General features: G+C 34.1%; 1 protein-coding gene across 2 annotated transcripts in view; it reads left to right on the top strand.

Annotated features, from left to right (window-relative positions):
• SCLT1 (sodium channel and clathrin linker 1) overlaps positions 1–17,545 on the top strand; it is a 247,538-nt gene that overhangs the window by 80,910 nt on the left and 149,083 nt on the right. For both annotated transcript variants that reach the window (XM_059924260.1, XM_059924259.1), the window contains exons 6-8: positions 7,991–8,126; positions 12,996–13,118; positions 14,921–14,986. In XM_059924260.1, coding sequence (XP_059780243.1) covers positions 7,991–8,126; positions 12,996–13,118; positions 14,921–14,986 — 325 coding nt within the window. The remainder of the gene's footprint in view (positions 1–7,990; positions 8,127–12,995; positions 13,119–14,920; positions 14,987–17,545) is intronic.

The following is a 17,545-nucleotide window of genomic DNA, read 5'->3' as shown; positions in this document are numbered from 1 at the left end:
AGAAAAATGAAGTAATAAAAAAGGATATTTCATAATGATAAAAGATATAACAGTTTTAAATTTGCAAGTACCCAGAGACTTGCCTGGTGGCACAGTGGTTAAGAATCCAGTTGCCAATGCAGAGGACGTGGGTTCAAGCCCTGGTCTGGGAAGATCCCACATGCCGCGGAGCAACTAAGCCTGTGCGCCACAACTGCTGAGCCTGCGCGCCACAACTACTGAAGCCCGCATGCCTAGAGCCCTTGCTCCGTAACAGGAGAAGCCACCGCAATGAGAAGCCTGTGCACCACAACAAAGAGTAGCCCCCGCTTGCCGCAACTAGAGAAAACCTGCACACAGCAATGAAGACCCAACGCAGCTAAAAATAAATAAACAAACAAATAAATAAATTTATTTATTTTAAAAATATTTGCAAGTACCCAGTAACAAAGCCTCAGAATAGAAAATTTCAAGTTTTCTGTTTTTCTAGATTAGAAAAATTCAGTGATAGCATTGAATGGCAAAACAGACAAATCCACTAGATAGCAGGAAATATAAACATATTGCTCCTCAGTAATTGAAAGAAAAACTCAAAAAATAATATTTGAACCATGCAATTAACAAACCTACTTAACAGACAAATACCTAATACCTTCAAAATACATATTCTTTTTAAGTACGCATAAAACATTTCCAAGGTTGACAAATTCAGAAAGTAACTCTCGGGACTTCCCTGGTGGTCCAGTGGGTAAGACTCTGCGCTCCCAATGCAGGGGGCCCTGGTTCAATCCCTGGTCAGGGAACTAGATCCCGCGTGCATGCCGCAACTAAGAGTTCACATGCTGCAACTAAGAAGTCTGCGTGCTGCAACCAAGAAGTCTGCATGCTGCAGTCTTCCACAACGAAGATCCCGTGTGCCGTAACTAAGACCTGGCGCAGCCAAAATAAATAAATATTTAAAGGAAAAAAAGAAAGCAACTCTCAGATTTTTTAAGTACTCAGATTCTGTTCCTTACTAACAGTGAAAATTGTATTAGAAATCATTCCCAGCTGTTTCTAATTAAGCAGTATGCTTTTAAATATTACTCATAGGTCAAAGAATTAACCATGAAAGCTGGAGAATATTTTCAACTGATAGATAGTGAAAATACAGCATAAAAACTGTGGGTTGCAGTTAAGGCCATTCTTAGAGGGAAATCCATACTCTTAAGTGCATATATTAGAAAAGAAGTCTGAAAATCAGTGGTCTCTAAGAATTTGCTGAACAGGTTAGGAAAAGAACAGCAAACTAAACCCAAAATTATAAAACATTTGGAGAATTAGGGTACATCAGGCAAGAGACAGCAGGATTGCAAATTGCAAGATTAAACACCCCTACCCCAAATACTTCAGATATTAAAACAAAAATAAACTACTGATGCATATAGGTGGCCCTTGCTTTGCATGACAGTGCAGGACTATAAAAATGACCTTGCAAGGTGTGTCCAAGGTGATGGAGTACGAAGACCCTGAACTCACCTCCTCCTCTAGGCACACCAAAATTACAACTATTTACAGAGTAGCCAGCAATGAGAATAACTTGAAGACTAGCAGAAAAGATTTTTCACAGCCTAAGATACAAGGAAAGAACCAAAACAAGATGGGTAGGAGGGGCCAAAGACATAATGTAGTCAAGACCCGCACTTTCAGGTAGGTGACCCACAAATGGGAGGATAATCACAATCACAGAAGTTCTCCCTAAGGAGCGAGGGGTCCAAGCTCCACATCAGGCTCCCAAGCTGAGGGTCCTGCACTAGAAAGACAGGCCCTCAAAACTTGTGGCTTTGGAAGCCAGCAGGACTTGCATATGGGAGAGCCAGAGGACTGTAGGAAGCAGAAACTCCACTGTTAAAGCGTATACACAAAATCTCACATGCTCTGAGTCCCAGAACTGAGACAGTAATTTGAAGGAGCCTGTTAAGTCCCACTTGCTGATCTCGTAGAGTCTCCTGGAGAGGCGGGGCAACTGGGACTCTTCCTGGTGACATTGGCGACAGCCATTTTGGGGAGTTCATTCTACCATGAGGACACTGGTGCTGGCAAGTGCCATTTTGGAGTCCTCCCTCTAGCCTACTAGCGCTGGGGGCCTGCCTGCCCAACAGCAGAGAAGCTCCAGTTCCAGGACCTCCCGGGTGAGCAGCCAGCCTTGCAGGGACCTGGCTCCACCCACCAGTGGACCGGAACCAACCCCAGGCTTCCCCAACACCCACACCCAGGTACCCTGGGGCTCAACTCTACCCACCATCAGGTCAGAACCAGCCTTGGAACACCCCTGGCCTTGCCGCCAGCCACACCAGGACCCAGCCCTGCCCATCAGCTAGCCAGGACCAGCCCCAGAATCTCCAGAGCCCCAGAGCCAGCTTCATTAGGATGTGGCCCCACCCACCAGTAGGCTGACACCAGCACTGGACCCCCTGGGTCCCACAGCCAGCACCCAGGGAACTAGATCTGTATACCACTGGGCTGAGACCCACCCCCCTGCCAGGTCATGCGACCAGCTGTACCAGAACCCAATACTGCCCGCTAGTGGGCCAGCATCTACCCAAGGACCTCCCAGCCTGTGCATCCAACAATGCCAAAATCTGGCCTGCCCACCAGCAGGCCAGCAGCCACCATGCAAGGCAGGGCATAGCAGCCAACCAGCCTAGGGATGAGCCTTGTCTACCAGTGTGCCGAGAGTAGTCAGCCTCATCACACAGAAGAGCCCACACAGCCCACATATGGGGTCAAGTGCTGCTGGGCCCCATATGTGGGCTGTCTCTTACTTAAGACCACTTCTCCAACATCTGGAAACATAACTGACCTACTTAATACTTAGAAATAAACATGGAAAATTAGGCAGAACAAGGAGGGAAGGAATATGTTCCAAATGAAGACAAAACCCCAGAAGAACTAAGCCAAGTGGAGATAAGCAATCTACCTGATAAAGAGTTCAAAAGAATGATAATAAAGATGCTCATTGCAGCTCGGTGCTTTGTGTCCACCTAGAGGGGTGGGATAGGGAGGGTGGGAGGGAGACTCAAGGGGGAGGAGATATGGGGATATATGTATATGTATAGCTGATTCACTTTGTTACACAGCAGAAACTAACACACTATTGTAAAGCAATTAAACTCCAATAAAGATGTTTAAAAAAAAAATTCACTCTGGCAGAAGCTAAAATTTGATACGATTACATTTAATACAGATAAATCACAATTGATAAAGCCTGTCTTGTAAGAAAAAAAAAAAAAGAATATGTGAGTACATATTCACCTTATATTCAAGATATTTGCTTTCTCATAAATAGCTGTCAGAGTTTTATTTTCTAATCATCTTTCCTTTCTCCACTGATCTGATGTTATCTTTATTATTAACTAAATACATATATTTGAGTTTGTAAAATAATCACAAAATGAGAAATACAGACACTTGAAAATGTTTAGAGAAAACTGTGTAACTCTGTGCTGATAAATGTGAAACTATAAGTGAAATAAACAATTTTCTATGAAAAAAAAGGTGCTCAGTGAACTCAGGAGAAGAATGAATGAACACAGTGAGAAGTTAGAAGTTTCTAACAAATAGTTAAAAAATATAAAGAAGTAAACAAAGCTGAAGAAGATAATAACTGAAATAAAAAATACACTAGAAGGAATTAACAGTAGAGTATATGATACAGAGGAACAGATCAGTGAACTGGATGACAAAGTAGAAGAAATCACCCGAACTGAACAAAAAAAGAAAAAAGAGTTTTTTAAAAAGAGGACAGTTTAAGAGACCTCTGGGACAACATCAAGCATAATAACATTCAAAATATAGGAGTTCCAGAAGGAGGAAATAGAAAAGGGCAGAGGAGTTATATGGAGAAATAATAGCTGAAAACTTTCCTGACCAGGGAAAGGAAGTAGACATGCAGGTCCAGGCAGCACAGAGAGTCCGAAACAAAATGAATCCAAAGAAGTCCACACCAAGACACATTGTAATTAAAATGGCAAATATTAAAGATAAAGAGAGAATCTTAAAAGAAGCAAGGGAAAAGCAACTAGTAGCATACAGGGGAACTCCCATAAGGCTATCAATTGACTTTTCAGCAGCAACTTTGTGAGCAGAAGGGATTGGCACAATTGATTCAAATTGATGAACATACCAACCAAGAATACTCTACTCAGAAAGGCTATCATTCAAATTTGAAGGAGAGATAAAGAGTTTTACAGACAAGCAAAAGCTACAGAGTTCAGCACCACTAAACCAGCTTTACAATAGATATTAAAGGGACTTTTCTAAGTGGAAAGGGCTACAACTAGAAATAGGAAAACTGTGCAAAGAAAAATCTGATTGGTAAAGACAAACATACAGTAAAATAGATCATCCACTTATAAAGCTAGTAGGAAGGTTAAAAGACAAAAGTAGTAAAAGCATCTATTTCCACAACAAGTATTTAAGGGATACACCCCACAAAAAGTTATAAAATGTATCAAAAACATTAAACATGGCAGGAGATTTTAAAAATGCAGGGTTGTCAGAATGGTTTGATCTTAAGGGATCATCAACTTAAAATAATCATATATGAATGAATTTAAAATATATATTATTTATTTTATATATATATATCTTTATAAATATAGTTATATATGAACCTCATTGTAACCACAAACCAAAAATCTGTAATAGATATGCAAAAAAGAAAAAGGAATCTAAACACCAAACTATAAACTATAACACTAAAGGTAGTCATCCAGCAGATCACAAGGATACAGAGCAAAATAAAGAAAGGAAGAAGAGAGAACCACAAGAACAACCAGAAAACAGTGAACAAAATGACAGTAAGTACATACATATCAATAATTATTTTAAATGTATTGGACTAAATGCCCCAGTCAAAAGACTTAGAGTGACTGAATGGATACAGAAAGAAGAACTATATATATGCTTCCTAGAAGAGACTCACTTTAGATCTAAAGACACAGAGATGGAAAGTGAGAGTATGGAAAGAAGTTTTCCATGCAAATGGAAACAAAAAGAAAGCTGGGATAGCAATTCTTATATCAGACAAAATAGAGTTTAAAACAAAGACTGTTACAAGAGACAGAGAAGGACATTACATAATGATAATGGGATCAATTCAACAATATATAATAATTGTAAATATTTATGTCCCAACTTAGGCACACCTAAATATGTAAATCAAATATAAGTAGACATAATGGGAGAAATTGTGTTGAGTTACACAATAATAATATGGGACTTTAACACCCAACTTACATCAATGGAAGATCATGCATCCAGACAGAAAATCAATAAGGAAACACTAGCCTTACATCAGATAGACTTTATTTATGTGTACATCTATATATATATATGTATGTATAAAATATTCCATCCCAAAAGTAACAGAATAAACATTCAGCTACATATAGAACATTTTCCAGGATAGAGCACATACTAGGCCACAAAGTAAGTCTCGGTAAAATTAAGAATATTGAAATTATATTAAACATCTTTTACAATCACAATGCTATGAGACTAGAAATCAATTACAATGAAAAAACTACCAAAAAAAAAAAAACCAGTAGAGACTAAGCAATATGCTACTAAACAACCAATGGGTCACTGAAGAAATCAAACAGGAAGTCAAAAAATACCTGGAGTCAAATTAAAATGGAAATAGAATGGTGGAAAAGCTTTGGGAAGCAGGAAAAGCTGTTCTCAGAGGGAAGTTTCTAGCAATATAGGCCTACCTTAGGAAGTAAGAAAAATCTCAAATAAGCAATCTACCATTACACCTAGAGGAACTAGAAAAAGAACTAATAAAACCTAAAGTTAGTAGAAGAAAAGGATCAGAGCAGAAATAAATGTAATAGAGACTTTTAAAAAATAGAGAAAATCAGTGAAACTAAGCTCTGGTTCCTTGAAAAGATAAACAAAATTGATAAACCTTTAGCCAGAGTCATTAAGAAAAAGAAAGGACCCAAATAAAATCAGAAATGAAAGAGAAGTTACAGATTCATATTTCTGTACTGACAATACAGAAATATGAAAGATCATAAGAGATTACTGTGAAAAATTATACACCAGTAAAATGGAGAACCAAGAAGAAACGGATAAATACCTAGAGATGTACAATCTAGGTACAAGACAAGGATGCCCACTCTCACCACTTTTATTCAACATAGTATTGGAAGACCTAGCCACAGCTATCAGACAAGAAAAAGAAATCAAAGGTATCCAAATCAGAAGGGAAGAGGTAAAATGTCTACTATACATAGAAAATCCTAAAGATGCCACCAGAAAACTAGAGCTCATTAATGAATTCAGTAAAGTTTCAGGATACAAAGTTAACATACAGAAATCTGTTGCATTTCTATACACTAACAATGAAGTATCAGAAAGATAAATTAAGGAAACAACCCCCAATTTACCTTCACATCAAAGAGAATAAAATAGCTAGGAATAAACCTACCTAAAGAGGCACAAGACCTGTGTTCCAAAAACTATAAGACATTGATGAAAGCCATCCAAGGACTAAATTCCAAAAGTTAAAGTTTGGAGAGATGAAAATTCCACTGAGACTGAGAAAGAGAGAAACACTGTACAGAACGGTTAAAAAAAAAAAAAATCCAGAAGAGAATAAGCAATATTAATAGGTGATATTTATGTTTTACAGATTGGGAAACTGAGGCCAAAGGAGGTTAAGGAACTTGTCCAAAGTCACATAGCTAACGAAATGAGATACTGGTTTCAAATTCAGGCAGTTTGGGTATAGGCAATATGCCTGTAACTATTAAGGGTTCTTTTTTTTGTTTAGTTTTTTTTTTTTAATTGAAGTATAGTTGCTGTACAGTATTATATAAGTTACAGATGTACAGTATAGTGATTCACAATATTTAAAGGTTATACTCCATTTATAGTTATGATAAAATATTGGCTATATTCCCTGTGTTGTACAACATATCTTCTTAGCTTATTTTATATCTAATAATTTGTATTTCTTAATCCAGTATCCCTATACTGCCTTTCCCCCCTCCCCTTGCCCCACTGGTACCTGAGGTTATTGTCTTGTGGCTTATTTGATGAACTTTGTTTTCAATAAATATGTTTTAAAATTTAAGATTGCGTTTTTCTAGTTTCAATGGAGATTGTAGTATTAGTAGATAATTCTGTTTAAATTATTTTAGAGAGATGGATGCAATTCCTTTGGGAAATTTTTACTTTGAGATGTGTTTATTATAAATAATGTTTTCTGGTTATAATTATATAAATTCAGTGTTTCTAAGTTTTTCTGATATTAAAAAACATTTTTCCTTCTAGGAGTACATCATTTTGACATAAACACCTAATCAGTCTTTTAAGTTGAACCTTTCTATGCTTTTTTTTTTTTTTGGGGTGTAATTTCAAAGCATGAAATACTTGTAATTTACTTTAATGTAAGGTTAAAGTTGAACTTAAGGCTTTCAGAGTTATGGTCAAGCTTATGTAAGAAAGTGCTGGCAAGTAAAGCCTCTAATCTTGATTTCATAACCATCAAGAATTTTATTCTATGCTTTATAAACTGGAACTAGTGAGAAATCAGGTGAGTTTTGTGAAACACAATGAAGAAATTAACAGTAATTCTACAAGATTTAAAATTCCCTTTCCATTTAAGTAACTAGATGAAATTATCATATTTAAAATTTTTTTCTGAATGGCTTGTCAATTAATAAGGTATAATTTCAGAATTTTACCTCTTTAAAAAATTAAAATCTTCCTAGGACAAACTGAATTATGTATGTTTGAATTAATTATGACAAATTTAATTCATTCACAATCGTGATGTATTTTTTCTCATAGCACATTATTTAATGGTTTTAAAACACTTCTAAATTTAGAGGTTGACTTAAAAATGATTTTTTTGTAAATAGTGATTTTTTGACCCAAATGTTTATTTAGTTGACCTGAAACAGTAATTACTATTACCAAAATTAGATTATTGTTGTGTTAACTGTTTGTTCCAAAGGTTGCACAGTGAATTAAAAGATGCTGTTGAAAAGCAATTGGAGGCCATTCCCTTTGGCACAGAGATGGGAAATGAGATATATACAGATGATGAAACAGTCAGGAATCTTCAAGAACAACTACAACTGGCCAATCAAGTGAGTGGTATATGTATTGAATTATATCCTAAATAAACAGAGTTTCTAAAAAATCTATAGTCAATCATTATTTATGAATGATAATAACAGAATATTGAAATTGTTAGCATAATGATTTTCTACAGTTTGAAAAATAGTTAACAGGTAACAAAGCTTGTAATATGTGCCCTCCCTGTATGTTATAAATGTAGTTGCCATGTATATATTTTAACTGAATCATAATTCTTTTGGCATGATTTTTAAAGTGTTATAAAATATTTTAATGCCAAAGAAAATTTTTAAAGAAAAGAATCAATTATCTACTTGCCTAAATTTACATTTTTCATTTTCCTGTGTTTTCTTTTGATACTGTTTTCTTCAATTTTCAAAGACTATAGAATTATATTTTTCTAAAGTTATGCTTCTTTTAGAATTATACTTTTTCTCCTTTTTTCCTCCTTCATGGTAATTGAAATATTTGGGAAGCTATATAGTATATATCCTGTTTTCAGCACCACAATTTTTTTTGGTTATATGTAAGGGAATTTTATTTTAATTTACAATTTTGCATCCTAGGTATCTCATATCTTTTATGGATTTTAATCCCATTCTTCTACCTTCCTGTGTGCCTCAATTTCTTCATTTTATAAATGGGGATTAGAAATTCTTTATTACAATTTTGATTTTATAGATATCTATGAAAAGTCATATTTTTTTATTCCTTGGAAATTTGGTTTTGGAATTCTTTGCTTTTGAAAGTGATGTTTTAAGTTAATCAGATAGGTTGTATCTACCTTGATAAGGAGCATTATGTAGCACTAAATTCTTTTTAATGTGTAAAGGGAAGGAATTTGAAAAAAATAATAGAGGCAAAAATAATGAGAAAAGCATGTTCTTTACTCTGTTCTAGACTAGTATTTCAGAAAGGATTTATTAATGTTGACATATAAATAAATGAAAATTAATGTAAACTTATAAATGCTTTCTAACAAGGTATTAAATATGTCTTTTGAAAGCTGTGGCAGAATATGCATTTCTTATTACTCTTGAAAAATATTGTGACAGACCATATGTAAAAGTACACCTTCAATATAGACAATGATTATTTGTCAGTCATACCTCAATAAATCCAAAAATTTTTTTAATTTATAAAAAGAAAAAAGAGTGCAAAACTAGATAGGATTCGTTTTTTGTTTTGTTTTCTTTTTTTGAAACTACAAATCTTATGTCTAAAAAGCATCTCCCTGTAGTACTTTTGTTGCTATAATTTCTTTTTGTTGTTGTTGTTGCTATAATTTGTATTGCTAAATTTTGTTCTTTTTTTTTTTTAAACCACACTTGTTCTGTCGTTTCTCACCTCTTTCTCCTCCTATCTTCTCCTGTCTTTGCCTTTCTCCATCTCCATCTTACTTGGTACATATTATTTTTCTGATACCTTTTGCTACATTTTGTATCATTACTTCACAGAAGCTTTGGTGAGGTACAAGTTTGACCAGTCAAAAATGAAAAAGGAGATTTGTTAAAAACAAATTTTGCCACAATATCTGAAATGTATTTTGTATATAAGTATGGAATTTTAACTGAGTGAGAGTTTAGGCAATTTATTATAAAGTATGAATAATAGAAAATGTTAATAAATCCATAAAATAATAATGTCAAATGTTAATCCTGCATATTACTTATACATACATGTTTATTAAATTTATTATTAAGTTCTAGTAAAACACATACAATTGTTTTGGTATCCATCACTAGATTGAAAGCCCTTTGTGTCGTGCGTGAAGACTAGGTGAATCCAAACTGAATAAATTTAAAACTCAATAAAATACAATTTATAGTAGAAAATTGAGAGTAAGAAGGAGAATTCTTTATTATATTATGCTTTATTAAAGTAATAAGTCTAGAGAATTTAACAGAAGAGTCAAATATCTTCATCCATTCCACAAATATTTATTCAGTGTCTATTATATATGAGGCACGGTGCTTAGTATTTATCATATACAGTGGAGAATGTTGGCTCCTACTTTTGTGAAACACACAAGCTTTTGGAAGAAAAGTTTGGTCAAACTTCTTGAGTTTGGTCCCCAATCTACTTTCTAGCTCTGTGATCCTGGGAAACTTCTTTGTGCTTCACCTTCTTCATTTATAAATGGAGATTATAATAATTCTTATTTTATGGAGTTCTTATGGTAATTAAAATTTTGAATCCCCATTAAGCACATAGGGTAATGCCTAACACATGTGTGAGTTCATAAATCTACCTATTATTTTTATCATCTTTATCATTATTATTACTAAACAGCATGATAAAGCAGAATTAAAATTAGGTGCAAAAGGTTCTGTGTATCTCAAGTATAGTTGCTTTGGGAGCCAGTAGCACTAGTACAATATCAAGTACCTAACTAAATATTTTTAGTTTGGAGTATTTTGTTCTCCTATAATAGCGTGATTTGTAAAAATCTTTCTGGAGGGCAGTTTGGCAGTAAGAGCCCTAGAAATGTTCATATCCTTTAACCAATTAATTAGATGGTGACATCACATAGATTCTAGGTATCTGTCCTAAGAAACAGTATATAAAAATATATGGATAAATATATTCATTATAGTAATGTTTTGATAGTGAAAAATTGGAAGTACTTTAAGAACCTAAAAATATGGAATCACTTAAATTGTGTTTTTTCCAAATGATGCGTGATACATTAGTACAGTGGTTCTCAAATTTTGGTGTGTATCGTAATCACCCGAGGGCTTACTGGAATAAAGATTGTCACCCCCTCCCCCAAGTTTTTGATTCAAGAAGTCTAGGATATGGCTCAATAATTTACATTTCTAACAGGTTCTAAGGTATTGATACTAGTCCTTTGAGAACCACTGGCTTAGGAGAATCTGGGCTTTCTTCTTACCATCAGGCACGTTTGGGAAACTGCAGTCTTTTGAGTTATGAGGCATTTTTATGACTATTCTATTGAAAAGAAAGCAGTCTTAAGGAAATAAAATGAATTGTACAGGGTCATTCAGCCAGAATTAGAAATCCAACCCAGATTCTGACTCCAGATTCTGCTTTTGTCTACATATTTTTAAACTACATACGTTTTGGGTAAAACTAATCAATACTTTTAAAAGTCAGGATAAAGGTTATTTTGGGAGGATTGTAGAATCTGTAAGAAAGGGGCAACTGGCTTCTAGCTGCTGGTAATAATGTTCTCTTTCTTGAACTGGGTGCTGGTTACATGGGTGCACTCACTGTACAAATTGATGATTTGTGTGTTTCTGAATGCATGTTATGCCTCAGAAATAGTTTCCTTAAAGCTTATAAATGTATATTTATTTGAAATGTATACTCATTATGTTCCAAAAATGCATATCTTTTCACTACATCTTCTTACCTACTTACTAAAACTGAGAGAATTAGCTCTGACCTGGGATTTAGAAGCTTGGGCTTTAGGGTCAAAGAGATGAAGGTTTCTTCTTGATTCTGTCAACAGCTTGCTGAGGTAGCTATACTTCAATTTTAAAAAAGTACATGCAAAAAAGAAAAAAAGAGAGAATAATGCTTTTTATATGCTAGCTTAAAGTTTCTCAACCTTTTTGGTTTCAGGACCCCTCTTCAGTGTGCTTAAGAATTATTGAGGACTCCAAAGAGTTTTTTTTTCGGGGGGTATTTATCATATTACTAATTAAAACTAAGACATTTTTAGAAACAAATGGGAGCATAAGAGTGCATTTTGGTAGCCATCAGAGCAATGACAACATCACACAGTACATCATATAAACTTTGGAAAACTGTACTGTACACTCATGAGAGGATGAGAGTGAAAAAGGCAAATAATGTCTTCATATTATTATGAACAAAATTTTGTCTTCAAGGGTCCCCAATATCACTTTTGAGAATTACTATATTGAAAGAATAGTTAATGACCTGAAAAAATTCTCATTATAAAATTCCAGGTGAAAAATAGACAATACAAACAGCACACTATGTGATTCCCAGTTTTTTTAAAGAAAAAAAATACAAAATTCTCCCCCCCAAATCACATTTATAAACAAGAGTACATCCAACATTCATAAAGATGTTTATATCCAGATGTTAGCAGTATTTATTATCAGGTGCTAAAAAATGTTAAGTAATTTTATTTTCTTCTCTATTTTTCCATACTTTCCTAATTTTCTATGATAAACATTTATTACTTTTGCAGTCAGAAAAAAACCTCTTGTACTTTACCAGGGACAGTTTTCATCAGTAATTTGTATGGCTTACACTTTCTGGAACAAGAAAGTGATTGAAAGGTTTTAATTTTAGCTATTAAATCTGAATAAAAAGAAAATTTCAAAGTAAGGAATTTTCATCTTTAGGTTTATTCTCTAAATAATTTTTTAAATAAATTTATTTATTTATTTATTTTTGTCTGTGTTGAGTCTTCATTGCTGCACACGGGCTTTCTCTAGTTGCAGCGAGCGGAGGCTACTCCTCGTTGTGGTGCGTGGGCTTCTCATTGCAGTGGCCTCTCCCATTGCGGAGCACCGTCTCCAGGTGCGCGGGCTTCAGTAGTTTTGGCTCGTGGGCTCTAGAGCGCAGGCTCAGTAGTTGTGGCGCACGGGCTTAGTTACTCCGCGGCATGTGGGATCTTCCCGGACCAGGTCTCAAACCCGCATCACCTGCATTGGCAGGCAGATTCTTAACCACTGTGCCACCAGGGAAGTCCCTCTAAATAATTTTATTTACAACTTTATATGATCAAAAATATTACAACTATACGATCTTAGACAAGTTCTATTTTTATTTTGTGACTTTATATACAAGAACTCATTCTGTAAAAGAATATGATTCATTTGTACTATGCGGTAGCCTGCTAATAATTTAATGAGTTCTGAAATGTTTTTCTTTTATAGGAAAAAACTCAGGCTGTAGAACTCTGGCAGACTGTTTCTCAGGAGCTGGAGAGACTACAGAAACTTTACCAGGAACATATGACTGAGGCCCAGATTCATGTAGTTGAAAGTCAAAAACAAAAGGTAATCTTGGATTTCATGGTTTTCTTGTATATCAGTAAGAAGTTGCATTCTGGAGAAACTCAGTTTTGGAGAAGAATGCCTAAGTCTCTACTGCGTTATTTATGTTGGCAGTAAATTGATCTTCAGTGGTTAGAAATCTTTTGAACACATAAGATAATCAAAACGGTGCCTAGTGTACATAGGGTTTTATAATGTGATTAGCAACGAAAGCTGTATTTAGTGCTAATATGCAGCTCTAAGATTATTATGTGTAAATGAATCTCCAAAACTTTTATATTCTTGATTTTTTTACCTGGTTAAAAAAGACAAAGACTGGTCATTAGACCATGGACAGTGAAGAAGCCTGCTCAAATGTGATGACAACACTTGTGAAATGAAAATGTTAACAACCTTAAATGTGATCTTTTACTAAAATGTGAAGTTTGTCTAACATAAATTAAGCAGAATAGGATTTTACAATAGGAAGGCTCTTAATGGTTATTAAGGACTTCTTTCTATCCAAAGCAAGAATCATTTTATATTCTTTTAAAGTGGACATATAGCTTTTGCTTTATACCTCTGTTGACAAGAACTTACTATCTCGCAAGACCATCCATTCCATTGGAAAATCTACCTCCCTTATCTTTCCATTGATTATTTTTCTGCTAGGTATATTGAAATCTCTGGAGTAATTCCAATTCTGATTCCTTTCCTGTGGATTTTTGAGAAGGCAGCTGTTTAAATATACTGGTTATCATGCCTCTCTTCAACTCTCATTTATAGACTTTTCAAATTCCAGTTTATGACTGTTCCTGTTATTATCACTATAACTAGGAATTTCTATCTAAAGAAGTCATAATAATACTTAATGATGCTTTGCAGTTTACAAAATGATTTTTCTATACATGCCCTGGTTTGAAAATAATCCACATGTAGTCTGTGCCGTAACACTTACCTCTGAGATCTGGAAACCATTTCTAATATAAGTTTGTTCTTTTAAGACTGTTTCTTCATTAGGTCAATCAACTAAGCCATTGGGTTTAGGGGGTTTTTTTCCACTTGAATAAGATCATTCTTATGCTATAGCTTTGCAATTAGGGTTTTTGTCTTTCCTTTTTTTTCTTTCCTTTTTTTTCTTTGGCTGCACCTCTCAGCACGTGGGGTCTTAGTTCCCCGACCAGGGATTGAACCCATGTCCCCTGCATTGAAAGGCGGATTCTTAACCCCTGGACCACCAGGGAAGTCCCTGCAGTTAGGGTTTTTTTGTGTTTATTTGTTTGTTTGTTTTTGTATACGACTTAACAAATAATACTCTGTCCTTATTTACCTAGTTATCCATGAATCTTGAATTCTGTCCTCTGGCATATGATGTTTAATCCGATCATAACAGATAATAAAAAAATTTAAAACTTGTGGGGCATTCAAGCCATGAGAATTTTAAAGAAGGAGGAAAGGCACAATAACTCCTGCGCTGTGGTTTGTACTGTAGGTTTTGAATAGGTTTGAATATGGTTTTTCAATATTGGGTAAGGTCTCTCTAGCATATCTATCTACTAATGGATTGATTTCTAGAAATAATGATTTCACATAAAACATAAATAGCTGCATTAGTTTCCACATTGCCACCTTATCTAATTTTGTAATCATTAAAAAATTTTTATCTTTTTATTTCTTCAACTGTTAATTCACACAGTACCTGTGAGAAGAAATACAACTGATGTCATCTAGATTTAGGCATAATGATTTTAGCCTTGATTTTAGTTTAATTTTAAATATGGGTTGCAAACAAAATGCTATTTATGTATTCCCTCTTCCTACTACAGGATCAGCTGACCAATTTTCAACAACTGACCAAGCAACTTCATGTTACTAATGAGAACACAGAAATGGTAAGTGAAAATATCCATTTAATGCACTTGTTATATAAACTAGAAATTGTCACTATAAGTAATAATGTTTATTTTTGCTAAGGCAAATCAACAAGAAAAAAATGCTTGAAATTAAAATAGGTAAGCAGTACCCTTTTCTTTTTATCTGTCTTTTTCTTTCACATTCAACAGCATGACATGAGGGTTCACACTAGTTTCCAGAGATTTAAAGCTAACATCTATCTGAAATATATCCTAATCTGAAAATACTCTTAGAGTCCTTGGTAAGATTTCCTGAGAGTAATCTCGACTGTGAGCTCCTCAAGAGTAGGACTCATGCTTTGTTCTTAGTATTTCATCTAGAACATAGTTAGGCATACACTAAGAATGGTGGAACTTTTAGACAAATGGTAACCCAAATCCTTAAGAACAATAAAACACTAAGAATCATTTGTTAGTTGATTGACCACCACTCACCTAAATTGCTACACCTAAATTTCCCTTTAATTTTTTCCCAGAAGAAATACAATTAGCCTTCCCAGTTCTGCTCTTTACCTTTCTCCCCACCTCTCGCTTTTATTTTCTTATTCTCTTCTTTTCCTTCTTGGAATTTTATTTCACCTCATTGTTGAGTAATAGGATTATGACATCCCAGGTAATTCCTCTCTTTCCTTTCTTCATTTTGCTTAGTTTCCCTGCTAATTCAGAATTAGCAGGGTAGTACCTAAAAAAAAGTCTTTGTTTAAGAGTGGAGTTGTGCCATCAAAAGTAAGTTTATCTAATTTTATTGTACTTAAAAAAACTTTCTCCTTTAACCATGTAAAAAATTATTAAATAAATTTCTCCCTATTTTACTTATGTTAACATTTGGAATTTCTAATCACTTGTAATTTTTGATAATATACTTCTTAGAGTTTTAAAATAGTATTAAAGTACTCCAAAATAAAATGATGACTGAGTTCCATAATTAAGAAATCCTGTTTCTACATGACATTAATAGTGTAACCTACCATAACAATTGTTTATTCTTTTTCTCAGTATTTCCTAGAATTGTGCAGATTACATAATCCTTTGGTATTTTGTACCACAGGGCCCATATTTTATTATATACAACCCCAAATCATTCTGATGAAAGTCATAGAAAAACATATTTGAATATTTACAGGACATACTTTAAAAATTTCTAAGGCATTCATAGTTTTAGGCCAAAACTAAGAATAATAAGCTATGGATACAATAAAAGTGATAAGAAAGTGACAAGTTGGATTAAGCATTGTGTTATAAAGAGCAAAGAAAAGACTACCCTGGTTGTTAAAATAGAGGAAATTGGCTAAGAGAAATTTTTAAGACTTGAGTTTTTCTTAATGTATCAATCATTAAGGTGTTAAACATGACTCTACTAAGTGTAAAGGAGGTTTAAGTGATAGTAAAGATTTTGTAAGTCTCAAAGAGCATTCAGAGCATGGTCATAGGAGCAAGTTTGATTCAAAATCAAATAATTTCCATTAAAAAGTTTTCTGATTACATGAATAAACTCATGAAATGAATAGGTTCCTACAGATGTACAATAAATTGATGAGTATATAACAAGTAAATAAAATCTTTTATAACCAATGGACTTTAGTGACATGCAGAAGGTAAAATGCCCTGACCTAAATGGTACCTAAAAATACAAGTTTATATTTATTTATTTTTACTGTAGATGCAATAAGAGTTTACATTTCCTAGAAATTCTCTTTACTGAAATCATATTTTTCTTCAGATTTACTCATCTCTATAAAATAACTCAAAAATATTTGTTAATTGCATACTAAGTTCCTTCTACTGCTATAGTTTCTCTAGTTGCAAAAGAAATGTGCATCTATCCACAAAGCCCCTGTCTAGTTGGAAAAACAGAAATGACATATGAAATAATCTGTGAATAAGGTGCTAAGATAGATGATTGAAAGGGATTCTCTGGACCTTTATGAATCTCCAGATTCTATAGTATTGATATAGTATATAATTTTTTTGTGATCATAAATACAGAGCATCATAAAGCCGTATTCAGATGCAGTTGTTGAGCTCTTACTAGGCTTGCTAGCAAGTTATGTGTGTTTGTTCCCAACACCAGCTTCTTAAAATTCACGATTCTAATTTATACTTCTGCCAATTACTCTACATAATCTACCTTTAAGGTGCTCCCAAATAATAAAAGACACAAGCATTAATTATGCCAGTTCCAAGACTATATATAGTAAAACATGAATGGTACATTACAAACATTATAAAAGGGAATCAGTTTGGCCTGAGGTCGTTGAGATAGCTTTACAGGAGAATTTGAAATGATATTAAAGATCATCCTTTCCCTCAAGTGATACAGACATCCTTCTATTAAATGCTTTACAGTTTAGATGATCCTCTAGCCTCTGCTTTGAATATCTCCTGTAAGAGATCTTGTCATTTCCCCAAAGAGCCTGTTCCTTTGAACTCTGATTATTAGAAAACTAAAATCTCTCTTACCAGGCCTTCCTCCCACTGACATATGGTTTTATCTTTGGGAGTAACATAAAACAAGCTCAATTCTTTTTTAAGTCAGAC

The sequence above is a fragment of the Balaenoptera ricei genome, chromosome 5 (genome assembly GCF_028023285.1).
Source record: "Balaenoptera ricei isolate mBalRic1 chromosome 5, mBalRic1.hap2, whole genome shotgun sequence".
In the NCBI taxonomy this organism is placed as follows: Eukaryota; Metazoa; Chordata; class Mammalia; order Artiodactyla; family Balaenopteridae; genus Balaenoptera; species Balaenoptera ricei.
Note: the sequence above shows the minus strand (reverse complement) of the source record. Positions and strands in the feature narration are given on the sequence as shown.